The sequence below is a fragment of the Phaethon lepturus genome, unplaced genomic scaffold, assembly GCF_000687285.1.
Source record: "Phaethon lepturus isolate BGI_N335 unplaced genomic scaffold, ASM68728v1 scaffold7644, whole genome shotgun sequence".
Classification (NCBI taxonomy): Eukaryota; Metazoa; Chordata; class Aves; order Phaethontiformes; family Phaethontidae; genus Phaethon; species Phaethon lepturus.
In genome coordinates, this window is record NW_010533983.1 from 8816 (window position 1) to 28337 (window position 19522).

Here is a 19522-nt window from a genome sequence, read left to right on the forward strand (position 1 = left end):
CTTTGCGCCGCCTCGTAATTTGGTCATTCTTATGCAGGGGACTAGTTTCCAGGTCCTGGAAAGAAGAACCCTTTCTCTCTCCTCCTCAGACACATTCTCTTGCAGTAAACACTGACCACAAGGAGCAAGCAGACCTGTGGGCAATTGTAAATCAGTTTTTCCATTCAAACCCGGTTTTCCTTTCCCTTCCTTTCATACAGGTTGATAAAGTATGTGGACAGCCCAAACAACAAGAAGGGAACCTCTCATCAGACAATATAGTGCCAGTGAAGGAAGCGACTGAAACCCAGACATTCGTGATGGCTCACGCTAGTCTGAACAATAAAAGAAGGTAACCCTAAGCAATAGTTGCTTTGAAATAAGCTCTCTGCCTCACGGTTTATGTTAATGGCTCCTTGCACCATAGTGTTTAGGTCAGAACCACAGTTCTGTCACCTTGTCTGTGTGCCATCCAGCCATTGACATCACTGATAGTTACACAGATGTGTTTGTGATATTACATTGCAGGTGTCTCCAAGAAAAGTTTTTTACAAAAGGCCAAACTTGATGTCATTACTTAATACTAAGGTGTTCATTATTTCCAGAAACTTTCAGTGAAAATCATGACAGCTTTTCCTCAACAAAGTCTGAGTAACTTCCACAAATGAGTTTAAAAATACTTAAAATACAACTGCCCAGGTCTTTAAGGACTTGAGCTTATTCAGGGGCAGAGGTGGGAAGAAGGAAGGGGTGAAAAGGAAAGATTCATTGCCCTGACACAAAGTCAGTCCTTCATTTCACAGGGCTGGGGAGGAGTAATAAGATCCCTTGCAATCTTCTTGATTTGTTACATAATGGACCAAGAGCAGAAGCATTTATGTTTAAGCTTGTTGTGTCCATCTTGGCTTCTGTTCTTCAGCTGCGTGCCAGTTGAGACGCTAGACATGGCCTTGGCATGAGTATCCCTGCTCACAGATCTCCTAGTCTTTCTTTCACTTTCCCTTGTGTAGCTCCTGGATTGGTTTTCTGTAAACTGTAAGTGAGGAGGGAAGGATGTCTTTGCAATCCCACTCATGATACAGGAGTTGATGTCAGAGTTAACTGACCATAAAATCACAGTGACATATTTCTGGTTAACATGTTGTTCTCTGTAATACCAGTATTAATCTGGAACGGCTTCATGAAATGAGTGGAATCATGCTGGGCTTATACCTCTACCTGAGAACGGTATCTGGGGATATCTGCCTAGGGAGTCCATGTGTATCTCTATGTTGGATAGGTGGATGGCAGACAGCAATATTAAAATTTCCATAGCCTGGATTGTGACATTTGAGCTGTGAAGATGAGGTTTTTATCCATTTCTATTATAATTCTCATCTAAGCTTGCATGAAGGAAACAGTTTTAACTGAAATACTGCTTTAAAAAATAAAAGTAATAGCAGCAAGCTATGTTTTTTGAGGGATAGTGATATTTTTATCCCTTTGTAATTTAAAACCAAAACACAACAGTTTGTGCTACTGCTTGGAGATAATCAATTTTTACCATGCAAATCAGTGAAATAGCATTAGGGAAATTAAATTAATAAATTCAGCAGTAATAATCAAAAGAACAGTTGTAGTACAATTAACAAAATACGCTTTTAAAAACACAGTGCCGTAGGCCATCTTTTGTATAACTCATTGACTTCACTGGGACTTGTATGCTGAATTACCAACCTATTAACAGGTAACCTCTTAAACATTTGCAAATTAATGTCTTTAATGGCGTGACTGCAGTTCTTCCTCACCCGAGGATCTGCTCCCTCCCCTTCCCAACCATCTAGAGTTATTTGGATATTGACTTTTTAAAAATATAAGACCTGTAGATGGAAAAGAAAATATGCTAAAACTAATATACCGTAAATTAGACAGTTTCCCAAAATTGGTCTGCACACTGAAAAGTAATTTATCAAAAAATCTAAACTGAGGTCCTCCTTAGATAATTAATATAAAACATTACTGAAATAAGTGTTGATAGGTATTGTGGAGAGCCTATGCACCAAAAATGAATGATGGAGCCATGCCATAATTAGTAAGAAGTGGAAAATATTTTTAAGTTTTCCACAACTTCCTATGAAACACATGGTATGAAGCTTATACTTTGCTTCTTGGAAACAATTGTGAAACAGTAGATAGTGAAACACACAGTGATTGGCTACATCACTGTGTTGTTCATAATCTGTTATTTAATCACAGATGATATCAATAAAATGCAATTTTAGGTAATAAAATTTTGTAATGGGTGGGTGAAATCATTCCTGCAGTGGATTGTGTAAAATGCACTTAGAGTGACAGATAACTGCTACAGGGGGACTAGATTATGAGAGCGATTACATGAATCTTTTTTGGTGACATTCCTTCTGGCCATTTAAAAAATGAAGAGCAATAATGTCAACTGTCTGTCAGTTTAGGTGCAGGGTCACACAGGGAATCGGCCTGACTGAGTCTGTTGGTCTGTGTAGTAGACATCCCTGTAAGTGAGCCTTAATTCAAGGCAAGTATGGAACATGACTCCTGCCTTTTAGTTATTCTAAAAAGAAAAAAGGAAAGAAAAAGAGGAATGAGCCAGCATTCCCCAAGTAAACAGAAAAGCTATAGCTCATTCCCTTAATGTGTAAAAATATTCCCAAGCTCAAAGAGAAGAACCAGTCTGGTTAGCACATCTGTAGCAGAAACCACAATAAAGTGGCCTCTCATCTCTTCTGCAGTACCTGCTTAGAGATGCCCTTAAAAGACCTAGTGCTGAACGGCTTATACCTACATATGTATGTTTGCTCCAAAGGTATTACATCTTTGCAAGGCCAGTTACAAAATTAAGCTCCTTTTCCAAGGAGTTTGAGAACCTCTGGTTTCAGCTTTTCAGTAGAGCCAAGGCTGCTCATGCAGTTGAAAAGTGGGACCGTTAAGATTGTGTCCCTTTGCCTGACTGGTCTTTCTTCTGGGTGTGTGTTTTCTGAGCCTGGCTGGAGGCAGTCCTTCCCACCCTCAGCTGCTCTGCACAGCGTGGTCCTGCATGGTCCTGAAGTCATGTAGCAATTGGATCCTCTTTTATGGAAGTTGAACCCTTTTCTGCTGCTCTTGCTCTCATGGGTTCCTGGGAGACTTCCCATCTTTATTTTCCCCTGCATTCCATTCCAGCATATTTTTTGTTATGTAACACTATGTGTCAGGGATAATAGTGTAAGAAGCTGGAACTTGAATAAATGTTGCATGATCTTGTAGGAAACATTTTTCTCTGATTAAGCTGAAGAGCATAGATTTGATTATTAGTATCGTTTTTTTAATAGTACAATAGTATTCCAGGATTAACTGAAACTGGCAGGATTGCTGCTGTAGTCATTTTTTTAATACGGAGGTTACTAGAACATGTAGTAGAGATGACAAGAAAATGGAAACCATATGATGGTACAGGGAAAGTATATGGCACGTACAGAATCTCAATTAGTAAATTGGATTGTTATCACAGAGTTCAGCACAAAGTACTATTCTGGTCAGGGTCTGGACTCCTAGCAAAGTTGAATACCTGCCTTCTAGCATGTCTGCTGCATGTAATATTTCAAACCACTAAACATAGACTGGTTACAGATCTGTATATAAAAATGTTATGTTTAACAAAGAACTATAATGTGATACTAGGTCGTAATTGGAGGAGACGGGCTTTGAAATGATAATTTCTGGGTTTTCTTTGTTATATTGTGAACTTACCGATCTTTCGTACATCTTAAAATAAACAACTTTGAGTTTCTTTGGGGATGTTTGAAGTCGATGGCATCTATTTTGTTTAAAATTAACTATTGAGTCAGGCAACACATAATTTTATTAAAATTTTGAGTATTGAAGTGCTAGTACAAAATAGATTATTAATGCCAGATGCAAATTAACTTACTGTTTAGCTTTATACTGAATCAAACCTTTCTGATTGACTGGCCAAGACGGAAGTTTCAGCAGGTCCAGATTTTCTCTGTTACAGATTTTCATTTCCTTTTTTGACTGGCTGTGTTGGAATCACTGCTTCAGTGATCGTAGGTGACACTCACCTGATGATCAGTGCATGTCTGCCCTCTCCTGTGGCCACCCCTGCCATAAGCTCCCAGAAAGTACAATGGCAAAGCCACTATCGTCTGGGTGTCCTCAGAGCTGCTGAAGGTGATGCTTACTCTCTCCAGTAAGTTACTGGATTGGACCTGTCTGCAGTCATGCATTGCTCCAGCTGTTGCCATTACTTTGTACTTGAGAGTATGGATGTAAGAAAGAGCAGAATGTGGTATCAAATCATGTAAGTGGAAAATTGCTTCATGATGCTAATCTTAAACACAATGTTTAATGTTAACTAAGGGACCTTGGGATATCCATGCCATAAAATGCATTTGTACTAAATACCTACCAGGGTTATTTCTACAGTTTTTCCTCCAATACAACCTTAGAGCCTGTCTCTCCTGTTTTGCAAAGCTGGTCTTTTTTTCAATGGTACAATCTGACCAGAAATGAACAGCAAAAAATATCTGTATTCACATTACTTATTAACAGTGTATTCACATTACTTATTAACAGACAGAAAATTGCTCATTGTACCAGAAAATGAACACTGCTCGTTTGTATCCCCCTTCCCATGGTGCTCATTCTAAACTGTTTGCCATTGTTTTCTTGGATAGCCTCACACATTTACAGTTCTTCCATTTGGTATCAGTTACAGTTAATTTAAGTACCGCTGAATTTATTTTCAGCTTTTTGCTGTGTGCTGCATTTTTAATTGTGCTCTTATTTGAAAACGATTGGGAGAAACACTCTCGGCTATATTTTTTGAAGTATTGCATTGATATTTTTAATTGCATCTATACTTTGGAAAAATCTCATGACAATTTTCCTTCTTATTTGTTTTCTTATATTATCCTATGCATGTGCTTGATGACCTTTCTTTCAAATAATTTTTACTTTTCTCTTTTGTTTCTCATTTCTTTTCCTCATTTGCCTGAATTCCTGCTTCTCCCCTCCTCCCCAACCTCTCCTGATTGATGCTTACTCTCCCTGGCCTATTCCAGTTCTCTGCCTCTGAAAGCTTCAAAGAATGACAAATCAAGAAGTTTGAAAAAAATCTCTCGGTAAGAATGAAAACAAGATGACGTACTTTGTTGTCTCTACTCTTAGCTCATCTCCTTTGTAAGCTGCTGTTTTGTCTGTAATCTGGGAATTGGCATACTTTTGATTACTGCTTTTATAGTGTGGGTTGCTGGGAAACGGTACGTTTTCTACCCTAGTGTGTTTAGCTTTATACTGATGAAACATAAATATTTTCACTTGTTAAGATTAAGAGTTGGACACAGAATTTTGGATTTGCTAAGATACTACTTTGAAATGTCAGAGCCCTGTTCTGAAAATGCAAAGGATTTTAAGCCTCTTGGAGTGGGCAGAGTAAGACAAGCTGTAGACTCTGAAAAGGGTGCTCTTTTCCGCCTTCAAAGAAAACTCCATTTTAGAACCCATAAAACCTTTAGCGTCTGTATCACCTTTCATAATTGATACTCTTAGGCTGTTTTGGCAGGTAGTGGCCTTTTGTCTGGGCATAGCGTTCCTGTATAAATACGTAGAGCTCATATTCATAAGTTCATGGTCAAGAGGTAGAAATACCAAGTGCTTTGCCATAAGCCCCCAAATTCCTGCTTTTTTCTTTTCTTAAAATGACAGCTTTCCTGCATTGTTAGGGTAAGTTAGTTCCTTAGGACCGTGTGATGACTAATTTGTCTAGAGCAGGATTTCATCACACATGAGATAAATGGGATGGTTAAATGCTTTTGCGAAAGCATAAAGACAGCTGTGGGGAGAGATGACCACTGCCTAAACCTTGTAGGGCTAGATACCTAGCAGTGGGCTTTGATATTGTTTAAAGCATCTGTTGCTCTCAATAATAAATCCTGACTGTTTTTGTGCCAAGCTCCATCCAGCTGCATCCCCAGGCACCTCTTCAGCACAGTGTCCCCTTACAGCCTGCCAGGCAGCAACATTATAAACCAGAATGAGTCCTTTGGCCTTCCCAATCTGAGACAAGCAGATAGCTCTGTGATAGCTTCAGCTCAGTTCTTGTGTCCCACATCTTGTTCTCGATATCTTTAACATCTTATACCAAACACTCGTTACAGTTTATCTTTATGGCTACCTCAGCCACATAGATATTCTAGGTATAATCAGATTATAAAAGAGGCAGCAGCTTGCCCACAAGGCATTTTTCCATACACACATGATCAGAAATGGGCTGTTTGTACTGGCCAGTAGTTTTGGTTATTTGCCAAAGTAGCAAGCACAGTCTCTTTAACAGCTGTGAGCTGCCAGACATAATGAGAGAGAAATTTCTTTCTAATAAGTTGATGTGGATAGTGATGATGGGGAGGAATTGTCCCCACCATGTCTCAAGGAGATGACTTTCCTTGCTGTTGTTGCACGTGTGGGGTACTTACAGCCTATTGCAGGCTTTGTGATGGGATATTAGCTTTAGGAAGCCTTTTCTACCCAGGAGGTTGTTGACAGTGTGCTTAATTCATGTCACACGTGCAAGAAATTGAGAGATATTCACTTCCAGTAACAGAGAAAAAGCCCACTTCTTTAATGATGATGTTTTCTCATTATTTTTTAAATCTGTTTATAGAGAGACAGTAGGTATAGACTTTTTTCAAATTCTGTGTGAGAGGTGTTAACGTAAGACTAAGGCTGGATGATGCATAGGAGTAGAAATACACTAGAAATAGAAATTCATCAACTTGGGTGACACAATTACTGTAAGGGTTCTAAACTCTTAAATCTTGTGGAGGGGTAAGTTGACAGGGGTCTTAAACCATAAGTGAACTGTTCTGTTGTTAAATGTGTTCTTCCTATGTTACAGAGAGTTCATCAATTACATGAAGCGATCCCGAACCTTTTATGCCTCCATAGCAGAAAGGCTGTGTGATGGAGACCTGGTGATGAGGGACAGCTCAACCTGTTGGAATGGAGAAGATGTTGTAGAAAGGTAAAGTTATGAGTAAAAGTTTTTCCTAATGGTGAAAAAGGTGACTTCATATTCTTCTGATGGTTCAGAAACATTCTGAGATATTGTAGTCATCATCAACTGTCTCCTTCAGAGTCAGCTTGATGCTTGATTGAGCGAGGGTTTTGCTAAAATAGGTCAGTAATGCTGTTTTAGGTATCTGTATTAAATATAGAGGAAAACTTCCTTGAAGGGCTGCTTTGAAGAGTTTGTTTCTTTCACTATAGACATACAGCTCTCTGTAGAGAGATCTTACCCTCTAAAGCTCAGTTAGCAAGCAGTACCTCCGTGACTGACTGGAGGTCCCTTCCAGTCTCCTGTTTATAGGCTCATTAGTGCAGAGCTGAACATCATGTTTGGCCATAATTACAAAATATGTAGCTCCTCCTGCAAAGATGTCAGAAAAATAGTGATCAGACCATTATGCTTTTAAAGGATTTCCCTGCCATTTCTTTTCAAAGTTTCTGACATAGCATTTTGAGTAACAACTGTTTTTGGAATTGCCCAGCATCCTTACCAGAGCATGTTCTGCAGGAATTCTTACAAAGTAACTATAAATGCACTGTTCCATGTGGGTGGAGCAGCTAGAAGCTCTGTAGGGTGAAAGATCTTTCTAGTTTGTCAGCTGATTTTTTTTCCCGCTCTGTATTTTATCACAGCTTTTCCCATCGCCCTTTAGAATCCAAACTGGAAAATACACTTGCACTCTCCATGAGCTAAACTTTTTGCTGTCATTTCTCTTACTCTGCATAAAATGAGGCAACATTGCCCTGAGGAGAAAGAGGGATTCAGAATACAACTATATCTGTTACTATCACTGTCAAAGTATGCATCAGTTTTTGCAGTGAGATCTGGTTGGAAGTGTGCCAGTGCATGTTTTCCAAAATGTCTTTTTGTCAAAACAGAAACATTCCATGGGATTGTGTTGGCTTTCATGATGTTACTTTTTGAAGTATATTTTGTGGTCTGTAGCAGTTCTTAAAACTTCTAGCATTCTGTTTTCTTGCTTTAAAACAGTTTTCATGATTGAAAATTGTTTTGTAGGAAAAGATGGAATAATTCCAATGTGGAACAGAGAGAGATGTTACAATTATAGGCTGTTTCATTAAAGGGAGTTCTGACTCCCACACTGCTCTGCTTGGATTTCTTATCTGTAAATAACTTCAGCTTAATTATGTCTGAGATATTCAGAGATAAATATGTCTAACACATTCAAAGATAATGCTAAAGTTCAATATTTTGATGTATGCTGGCATTACAAATTAATTACAGAAGCACACATTTGAAGATTTTGGCAACAATGCAGTATTCTAAATATTAATGTATAGTGATTATAATAATGGTTGAAGTTTTTACTGTAAAAGTAACAGAGAGGAAGTGGGGAGAATATCAGTATTTCCATTTCAGAATCCCTTTTGCTGGTAACATGTTGCTGGATACACAGTTAACTTTTAAAGCAAATAGCTTTCTGGCCAAAAGAAAAACAAGAAAAGCAAAAGCAGGAAAAACTTTTGCTATAACAATTTTCTGAACAGAAGATTAAAGCAAAGCTTAGGTTTAATTTTTATCTTATTTTGTTTTGTAAAAAAAAAAAGGCAAGCCACTTAAATTGCTGATATACATGTTTTTGAAAGGCATGAAAGGGAAAGCTGTTGTTTTTTTCCATTGCCAGTCTGTAACTTTTCCAGAGCTGGAGACATGTGGAAAAGTTTCAGGTCTTAAAAGGGTAGGAAGCTCGGAAAAGTGGCAGGGAAAAGACTAATGAGACCCTTCATATTTTTAATTAAAAAGCAAAAACAAGGCGGGGGGGAAGGAAAAAAACCAACCACCACCTACACCCCAACAATGACATCCACCAAAAAAACCCACCACCAAAGCCTGAAGTGTATGTTTGTAGGTAACCTATTAAATGGGCAAATTAGAAAACAAAAGTTTAAACTCCCTTTTTTAATCAAACAGCTATATGTATATATTTATCAGTTCTGTCACAGTATTGATTCCCTTAAAAGGAGGAGACTTTCCGGGCAAGCTGCTCTGCCAGCAATGCTATACAGGAGCACAAACATGGTGCCTGCTTGCTGGCAAATTTTACTCCTTTCATCATCTGTTTTATAGACTGGACTTGTCACCAGTTCTTCCCACATGAGACATAAACCTGTCCTGGTGATGTCTGAAGATGCATTTGTCTTTGCTCTTTCTCCTTTCCCAGGAGACCAGAGGATTAAATATCAGCAGTAGTAAACAGCTCTGAACTCAAAATAGAGCCTTTTTCTTAACTCTGTATGAGAAAATAGATCTCCCCAATTAATCTGATGGTTCTCTTGTGAACCTGAGTTTAAGGTTACTCAGGCTGTGGAACTGGCAAAAGCTGCGGTTCCTGTTTCCTCGATGCTTCTTGCGTTTCATAATGCTATTTGAAAACTGAGTGATATTTATGCTGCATGCTAATTGGCATTCAAGCTCTTTAGGAAAAACAAACTCAACCTTTAAATTTGACACACAAATTTGGCCTGAAACAATATGAAATTATTACTCAGAAATGGGGGTTGTGCGTTCAATTAGTAGAGAGGGCACTTGAGATCTGTCAGAGGATCTGATAAATAAGATTCTCATGGTACTTTTTATTTTATTAAAATTCTCTGGTTTGGGTTTTATCATGTTTAAATCAACGCACTAGCGGGCAAAAAAGCTTGTGCTGCCAGTAAATACACTATAAAAAGAGACAGGTTGTTTCCACCAGTTTGAGAATATGCTTCTGTGTTGCTCTTCTGATGAACAGCAAAACATGGCTTTACCTAGGAATCCTCTAGTGTCAGTTCAGGGCTTTTGGAGACATTACAAATACTTACACCAGGAGTACTGTCTTACTCTTTTGAGCAACTTGTTCCTGGAACAAGACTTCACATAAGAAAGAGTCTGTGAGGCTAATAAATGGTCTGAGTATAAAAAGGGTGCTCAGAGAAGATGAGGCCAGAGCAGAAAAACTGGGAAAATATTTTGCAAAATGAAGCAAGCTTGGAGAAATTTCTGTGCTGGAACCTTTCGTTCCATCTGCCAGATGGCTATCCCAATACCATGTCAGCAGACGAGATTGCAGGAAGTTGACACCATGAATCATTATGCACTGCCAGGACCAGACACCATTTGCCTAAGAACTCTGGAAGGACTGAAGAGTTAAATGGTTGAATTACTCATTGTGATAATGTATTTTCTTTAGGATTGCTCCAATAGCAGATGATGGAAGGATGTGAAATCTGAAGCCATTATTGTATAGTTAGCAAAATAAGGATTTCAGAAAGATGTGGCTGATAAACTTGGTATGTGACAGTAAAATCTGTAAAAGCTATAAGCAGATGAACATGATACTTATGGAAAGGAATCAACATATTGAGAGTCTTTAGAAGGAGATAACCCTGTGAACAGGGTAGAATGCTATAGTTTGCTTGGATTTCTGATATGTATTTGATAAGGTCCTTCACAAAAGGCTGGTAGCGATGAAACTAAGGATAGGTAATAGGTGGTCATAAGTTACAGTAGAAAGAGGTCACCAGTGGCAGTGCATGGGGATTTGTGCTGGAACCTGTGCTGTTCATCTGTCATAAAAGACCTGTGAAGGGGAGTTAATACTGAGGTGGCAGCATGTGCTGATGATCCTGAGTTATCCTGGGTAGAAAAGACAAGTGTCACCTGTGGTTAATTGTGGGAGGAACTGATGATGTGGAATGACTAGGCAATAAAATGGCATATGAAAATCAGCGTGGGCAAATGAAAGGCGATTCACATGAGAAGAACAATCCAAATGTTATGTACAGAATGGTGTGCACTGAGGTGGCTTTTGCTGCTCCAGGCACATGGTATCTGCAGTTCTGCTGTCCCCCAGGCTCAGAAAGATGGAGCATAACTGCAAATGTACAGAGGGAGTAACAAGGAGTAGGACCAAGCGCATGAAATGGGTCCTGTATGTGGGATGGCAGGCGCTGCAGCCTGATACAGAAAAGATAGAAGGGGAATATGATAGTGGCCTATAAAAATCATGTGTGTTGTGGAGATGCTGAATAGGGATTTGTTTTTCACCGTCTCTTTCATTAAAAGAACAAGGGACATCTTAAATTAGTAACTGACAGCTTGAAAACCGAAGTAGATATTCCTTTGCTAAACTTCTGGTTAAACTGTGAAACTTCTTGCCTCGGGATGTTTGTTTAAAAAAAATGGATGAATTCATGAGCAAATTCAGCTCATAGAAGAGCAAGTTGTAAAAATGACTATCTGAGCAGATATGAGGTGCCACATCCAAGTCTCTTTGTCTAAGACCTAAGGCAAAAGGTTAGACAAAAGATTTCCCCTGGTCAGCTGCTCCCATGGACTTCTCTTCTGTATGGGCTAAACTACAAGAACCTTCCTCTCCTCAGAAATATCTCTTCAGCTAAGCTAAATGCTGGCATTGAATCATTTTCTCCATTCTCCCTGGCCACAGTAGCTAAACAGGATTTGCTGTCAAAGGTCTCAGCCTCATAAATGGCAGACTAGTACAATACAGGGCCCAAGCACTTTCCCAGCAGCTCACCTTGAGACTTTCTGTTGATGTCAGATTTACATTTTTGCAGAAAACACGGATTCCCCTTTAGAACTCCTTTTGATGAAGTTTGGCTTTTTGTGAAGTCTTAGTTGCAGTAGAGTAGCCTTCTCAGAGACTGCTCTTTCTGCTGCTAGAAAAGGGGAAAGGAGATGTGGTCTCACTGGCAAGTGTTTGGGGTGTGCTTGAGTACAACAGATGAGTAATCCTGAGTTGGGAATAGCGCTTTAAGGGAACAGTGGGTTGTGAATACTACATTAAAGTTAGATAATCCTTCAGCCTTTCCATGTCTGCCTGCCTGCTTATCTCTTGCAGTTTCTATTTCAAGAGAGATGAAACAATCATAAATAATAAATAGACAAACAGTAATCTGTGTATAGAAGAATTAAAACATTGTGAGTGTAATTGGTGTTCATTATAGCCAACTCTAGGCACTGCATACACTCTTCCACTCTTTCCCCATGGCTGTGCCATTAGCTCTCAGAAAGAGGCTGATTGCAATCTGAAAACTGACTGCAGTGCTGCTGCTCAGGCTTCAAGGAGGCTGGAATGTGGATGTTGCTCAGGGGCACGTTCAGCAACCTCAGCACTTGCCTTTCAGATGTCAGTGACAGCCACCTCCTTTGTATGTCCGTCCAGGCTTCATCCTGAAGCAAAGGCACAATTGCAGTATTGCTCTGCATCCTCCGAGCTCTGTTAAAATGTGCATTCTCAGGGCAGCCCCCAAAGAAGCGTTCCCCGGTTGTTATCACATAAATGGACACGTGCCTTTAGCATAACCATTTCAGAGATACTGCTGTCACATGAACAACATGTCAGGATCTTGGGATTTTTGAAAGTTGAGAGGTCTGCTCATGACTTGTGTTAGACCACAGCTGGCTGTGTGTGGGGACTGTCCCACAGAGGAATATATGCTAAAACCTCTTATGTTGCTCCTACAGAAAGTGTTGTCATTTTAGGAGTTGAAATTTAGAGGCTGACAGATGCTAGTGAGAATTGTAAGATTGCTGCTACCATTTAAAATCTTTTTCCTTTATACTTGCAATTACTTTGCTATACTCTAAAATGCACACCATCTCTATTGTGATGTTTCAGTAAGCAAAAACCAGCTTGAGACTTATAGTAGGAAAATGTGAGCCAGTAATGAAGAAAATTAAGTGACTGGCTTCATTATTAGCAGTGGTGGATGCTTCGAATCTCTGTAATAAAGCCTCTTTTTCTCAAGTGCTGAAATATGATTTTAGGCTTTGTCTCTAGTGCACAACAGGCATGGATCTTCAGAGAAAGGGATGGTGCTGATAACCCAATGACCACACTATCTGTACTTTGGTGGTTTTACTTCAGACTGTCTCTGGTGCATTCCTGAGGACTGAATGCCAGTAGCATCTTGAAGTGCATCCTTAGTTTCGTAGAAAAAGAATCTGTTTCTGAGACTGCTCTGCAATATAAGCTCGAGTGTGAGATTGAATTGAAAAATATAAACCTCATCAGAACTAACAGGATAATTCACCTGGATACCTACCTGCATTTGAAGTTTAGGGTCTGAAACTTCAACTGCCTCAAATAATAAGTACTTAGAGGCTGTAATTAGTGTGTGTATAAAGAATACTGATGCAGTTAGTCTATGGTGACAATTTTGGTAGCACTTACTCCTAACAGTGAGGTGGTGTGGTGCTTTAGAGCGCTCAGACTGGGCTGGCTCACAGGTTTGCTGCTTTCTGAAGAATTCGGCAGAAATGTCCCATCCCAGAGCTGAGCTAGCCTGCCTGTGCTAGATGTGTGAAACCTAATGAGATCACAGCAGGTACTGATGTGGCTGCAGGTGGTAACCTGAATCCAGGCTCTTGGCTGCTTTTGATGCTATATTTTCCATTTACAAAAAACACCCCATTAGAACAGTGTCAACCTTCAGGTTGACTCAGAAAAAGGTGGCTTTCAAAAGTGTGGCAGAAAAATTCTTCCTTGGAAGAAGCATAGCCAAATCATGACCATGATGTGCAGCAGCTTTACATGACTTTTTCTAAGCACAGGGTTGTGACACTTCAAGGTCAGTGAGACATTTTACAACTTATAATTGCTCTGTGGGTGTGCAATTTGTTTTAGGAGTTATTGCTACTTGATGCCTAACTGTGGAACAGGTTGAAAGTTTCTACATAATTCGGAGGTTGAAGAAAGGGATGTTACTATTTTTGAGAGTGACAGGATTGCTAGCTGCTTCAGAGATTTTTCTTTTTCCAGGCTCCTGTTCATGTCAAGTGCTTATTTTTTCACGCACAAAGTCAGAGTTAGGAGGAGGTCAATTAACAAGAGTTTGGGCAAGCTAGTAGTGGCAGAATAGTTTTGAAAACCTGAGAGCTAAAAATATATGAAAGGAAGAGTAGGTTTACTAAATGGCATGTACTGATGTTTGTGTCTCAACAAATCTAAGGCAATTCTGTTTCTTGTTGTATTTTTAGAAGTCTTAAGGCAAACATTAGTTTGACTAGCCATTACAAGTTTTGATGGAATGAATCTCTAGCGAAACAGGGCAGCTGTAATGGTTACTGTGGCCTGCTGGTCTGTACTGCATTTGTGAAATGGTTTAGTGAAGTCATGAAGAAATAGTAGATTGTGTCAAGAAGAAATGAACGTTGCTGGGATTATTTTTTTGTTTGCCACAGTCATTACAATATTTCCAAATTAATGAAAAGCTGCCTTAAATCCTGATAGTTAATCAGTGTTTCATCATGTTCTGACTAGGTCTTCAAAAAACATTTTTGCATTAATATTTCTGGTTCTAAATCTGATGTCTTGGACCACTCCTTCCTCTTTTGAAATAATAGGGTGTGTTCCTGTAAGAACAGAATTGGGAAATCCATGTCTTAAAGAGCAATGCTTTGCTTCAGACCAAAATCTTTATTCTTGTAATTGCACTTAAATGACAGATCTCTGTTAAGTCGTCACTATTTGCACTGAAGTTTAAGGCTGTTTCTAATGTGTTTTATAGACCACAGAAAGAGCAAAATAGTGGTAATGTTTGTTTATATTATAAATTAGGGGACAAATAAACCTGAGAAGCTTATTCCCCTTGCAGGTTTTTGCATTTACTTATTTGGTACAACTATGTTTTGAACAATGAGACATCTGTGATCAGCTCCTTATCGTACAACGTTTAATAAGTAGACTGTATAAGTTTGATTTCTCAGAATACTTTTGGGAAAAGCAATCTTCCATACTAATTTTTTTTTCTTTCAGGCAAGACAAGGAAATACTGAAATGTAGTTACAAGCGCAAACAAGTTGCATACTAGCGAGTTTGAAGCACGCTGTTTCTTCCATAGCCTTACCTATTCTTCAGCCTGGCTTCATCATTTTGGGTATTCCCATTTTTTAAAACTGAAAAACAAACCCAAATTTTCTCCCTATTGCTGCAAATCCACAGCTTTAGGAGAAACCATGAAATTATGACTAAACGTGAATTATTTTCAAACATGGGAATACTGGAAAAGGAGAGAAAGGGGGGAAAGAATTTCCTTCCCTGTTGCTAAGGATCTTCTTTTCTCATTTGTAGCAACTGAAGCATTTTTGGACACGTGACGGGTTGTCCCACCAAATCCCTGTGAAATGCTATCGTTATTTTTACTCGTAACTAAAGATTTGTGCATATATGTAGTATCTATAACCAGGAATTAGAACTAGCATATAAAAAACAGCTGTAAGTGTGCTTTAAGCCACTGTAATATTTGTTATTTTTCTGTCTCTTTACTCTTTTTTCCATCTTTTAGGCTTAACAGTTCTTGAGCTCTAACCAAGTTGGAACCTATATGTAATAGTTGGATCAGAAGATCAAACTTAGCTTTATTTGGAGTGAGGAAAGAAAAACCTTTATGAAAATGACTCTAGGGAATTTTGTGTTTGCCTCTCAATTTCAAGAGGAAATTTCCTGGGTTTCCAAATGAAATGGTCTTTTTCTTATTGCCAGTTAGCTTGAACTGAAATAGTCTTACTGGTGGTAAAAGTAGTAGAACGATTCTGCTGGTCAGACACATCTTTCCATTGCACAGGTACAGATCCCATCGTTGTTTCAGATGTGTCTCTTCAGGTGTGTATGGGTGGATTTTATCTGGAATGCGTTTCTCTGAATGTGGAAGACTTGCCATTGGTATTGCATTAAAACGCTTGAGACAGGTGAAAGTCTTCATTCTCATTTATTCAAATCTGCCTTGGTTTTGTAGTGCGATGAGGAGTTAAAAGGTAGTGGAAACATGTTCATATTAGTAAAGTCTGCAAGTTTGACATGTAGTAGCCTGACTTGGCATGGGGGAGGTCGTTTTACAGCAATTGCTTTTCAGATTGGAGTCACTTTCTCAGGAAATTTCATGTATAACATTTTGGGGTTAAAAACTTGCATATAAAAATGGCTTTTAAACCAGATTACTGGGAATTTAAGAGAAGAATGTTTTGTAACACTCTAGGAACTCACACTACTTTTTCTTCCTTCTGTCCTTTGCTTGTTTTTCTTGGAATTTTGCATTAAGTGGAGAGATTAGGGAGCACCTGTCCACGGGCTTGAGCAGATCATGTCATGGGTTGTTAGGCTCTCAGGGCCTGTGCAAGCTGGCTGAGAAGGGAAGTGGCAAAACACAGTGACTTCCTTTTCTCAAAATGTTTTCCTTTAGAGACGTTCAGTTTTTATGAGTTTAGCACTTTCATTGTCCCCTTTCTCATTTCCTTAGGCTCTAGCAAGCAGCCATCTGGATATGGAAAACAGAGATAATCATTTAGCCTTAGCATACTTAGAAAGCATTTAGCTTCTGTTATTCTCGTGCTATCAGTGCAAACAATTTCTGGAGATCTACTTGTTACTGTAAGTTGTAAAATGCTGTATCTTTTTGCAGTATTTTCAAAATTGGGTTATTTGCCAGGGCTTGCAGTGTTTTTGTTGGTGTGTTTTGTTTGTTTTGCTGTTGTGTTGTTTTTTAATCCTGTAGAATCAAACAAATAGACTGTGTTGGAAGTGACTGTTTAAGACATATATTTGCCTGATTTTGCTCTTCAGAATGATGCAGAGCTCTGACAGGCTTTGAATGGCATATTATGTGTCCTGTCAGGACGCATGAGGGGTGACTGTTAAAGTTCATTGCCATTCAAGCATATAAATGTTAATAAGACTGCTAACTACCTTCTGCACAGCCCCAATCAACCATAGGGAGGAGAGAGGGCAATGGTTAATAACTACCCCTCGCCACATGTAAACTCATTGTGTGGCCACTTTTGGAACTTTGCCCTTGCCACTGCAGTAACAAGCAAGTTGTACTAGGACAAGAACAACAGAAAAAAAAAAAAAACAAACAACAACAAACCACAACAAAACCGTTGAGGATCAAGATTTAGGAAGAGAACAAGCTGTGACTGATTGTGGTGCAGCACCAGGAGCAGTAAGAGAGCTCTCTCTATTTCCTGGTTGAGATTGGGCAATGTTTGTGCAGTTACACTTGAAACCCTTTATTTCAATATTGGTGACCTATGAAATACAGGCAGCTGATCCCAGACAGGTTATGGTGAGTTCTTGGAACAGCTGAGGTGAGTATGGATACCAAAGATGAAGATAGCTCAATGTTTTCCTTATTCAGGCCAAATTTAGGTCTGCTGTAAGCGAACTGTGTGAATAAAGCCTCCTGGTGAACTTGGACTTAATGACACAGGTTTGAATTTGCCCCATGTTCTTCTAATGTCTGTCTTGTAAAATGAACAGTGGCTGCTCTGAGAATATTTGTCTGATTTGTATTTGCAGGTCTGTGATGTGTTTAAGGATAGAATGTGATAATTTGCTGTTGGTAAAGCTTGCCCTTTCATGTGAGGAAGCAAAAATTTGGAGTTAGGTTGGTCAGGAAGAGAATATTCTCTTTCTCTGGGCTACTTCAGGTGTTTGGGGATATTGTATTATGCTATCTGAATTGGTATCTTTCCAGCTCGTGAAGGCAAATTGGTTAAAAAGCAGCAAAGGACAACACTGGGCCCTGTTGTCCCAGTTCACTTTTTTTCAAATGGGAAAATAAACCCTGCATTTTTGGTCACTGAAAATCAGACAGTTTGCAGAAATAAAGACAGAAGAGTTTCCTATAGAAACGGTCTACCTTTCTGTTACAAACGTACATACTTCATCTGCTCTACAAAATATACCCATGTGAGTTGGTCAGATTCAGATGAGTGGATCAAAACCAACTCTAGGCCAGCAGTGCCAGGCCAGAATATGAAGGAAAGAGGAAGAGTTGTAGGGAACTCAGTGAAGTAGTGTAGGTAAGGGGGTATGTGGAGGTCAGCTGTACGTAAGAGGTGAGGGAACAGGAGTGGTATTTAGCCCAGAGGTGCTGGAAAGAAAACAGGGGGTGCTGAGCTGAGTGGAGTAAGCTTTGCTGAGATATCCTGTTATAGAGCTTCCACCTTCAGGCAGCAAAGACAGATCTGTCAGCAGCAGTATTGCAGGAAAGGCACAGAGCCTTTATTCACTTTTGTGGAATACTCTGGATTTATGCTTGATTGCTGAGAATAAGGTTTCTAGAATTAGAAATTTCTAGAATTAGAGCTTTGGGATTGCTCATCAGGAAGGATGGAAAACCCAGTATATTTAATGTGCTGATTCTGCTCTCCCCTGCTTTATTTGGGAGCATTTTGCAAATTACAGTCCCATGAATTTAAAATACATGTCATTAGAACTATAATTCCTTTCAGCTTGGAAGGGGAGCTCAGGAGGTCTCTGGTCCAACCTCCTGCTCAAAGCAGGGGCTCCTATGAGATCAGATCAGGTTCCGCAGGGCTTTATCCAGTCTGGTCTTGAAAACTTCCAGAGATGGAGACAGCATGAGCTCTCTGGGTGACTTGCTCCACTTCTTGACTGTCCTCATGGTGCAAACTTTTCTCTTATATCCAGTCAGAACCTCGCTAATTCAAAATTTTATCTGTTGTTTCTTGTCCTCTCACTGTGCACCACAAAGTGTTTGTGAACCTGAAGCTTGAAGGCCATGCTGCCAGCAACCTAACAAGCACCAGTGCTTAGCAGACTCTCTTAATAGCTGTCAGATGCATTGAGAGACACAGCAACCTGTGTTATTTTCTGTTTTTTATAAGGTGAGAGACTTCACTGATGGAAAGAAACAATTTTATTTTACACACAGAGCATTATGCACAGAATCAGATTAGAACTGTTCTTACACCACTAAGTACTACTAACCTGTAGTACTTAGATAAAATAGATATGATGTGAATAGTGCCATCACAGAGGACTGTAGTTTTTAAAAGATGCTCACAAAGCAAAATCTATTTAACTAAGAAAATGTACGAATACGAGGAGATAAATGCCTCAATAAGCATACAATATTTGTTGTTCTTGTTTCTAATAGGAATAAATTCAATTTCAGTACAGTTTTAGAGAATTTCTTAAAAAGATGTTAGGCAGTTTTCAGTTATGAACAGAAAAGAAAGTCCAAATGGATTTGTAATATATTGTGAAAGTAAAGCTTTTTCAATGTATTTCACCAGTACTGGCAAGCAGAAAAATAATTGGTTAGCATTGGATGTTTTGTATGTATTTATATACATATACACACTTATCAAGTGTTTTCTTATGAAAAAGAAGCACAAATTCAACTAACAAGCTGTGTTCAATCTGCAAGAGTTATTAAAATGCCATATAATAATGCCTAAATGGTTTTTCTTCTGCAAGATCAGAGGCCAACATAGTAAGCTGATACTAATTGAAGGAATTACATATTTAGTGCCAGAAAGGACATCACTAAAACATCTCCCAGGGGGTTATGGGAATATACATATGTAGAAAGGAATGTCTTCTGTGGTGATTTGAGATTAGTGCCATATAGGATCCTGTGGTTAGATTACTCTTCTGCTTCTAGTTCTGACTATAAAAATCATGAGCTGTTA

At 39.1% G+C, this 19522-nt stretch overlaps 1 protein-coding gene across 1 annotated transcript in view; it reads left to right on the top strand.

Annotated features, from left to right (window-relative positions):
• Positions 1-200: 200 nt before the first annotated feature.
• The window catches only part of LOC104619482 (glypican-5-like), a gene marked incomplete at both ends in the record, with an annotated part of 158164 nt that continues 138842 nt past the window's right edge, over positions 201-19522 (top strand). The window contains 3 exons of the mRNA XM_010285374.1: positions 201-331; positions 5058-5117; positions 6890-7015. Of these exons, the coding sequence (XP_010283676.1) occupies positions 201-331; positions 5058-5117; positions 6890-7015 (317 nt within the window). The remainder of the gene's footprint in view (positions 332-5057; positions 5118-6889; positions 7016-19522) is intronic.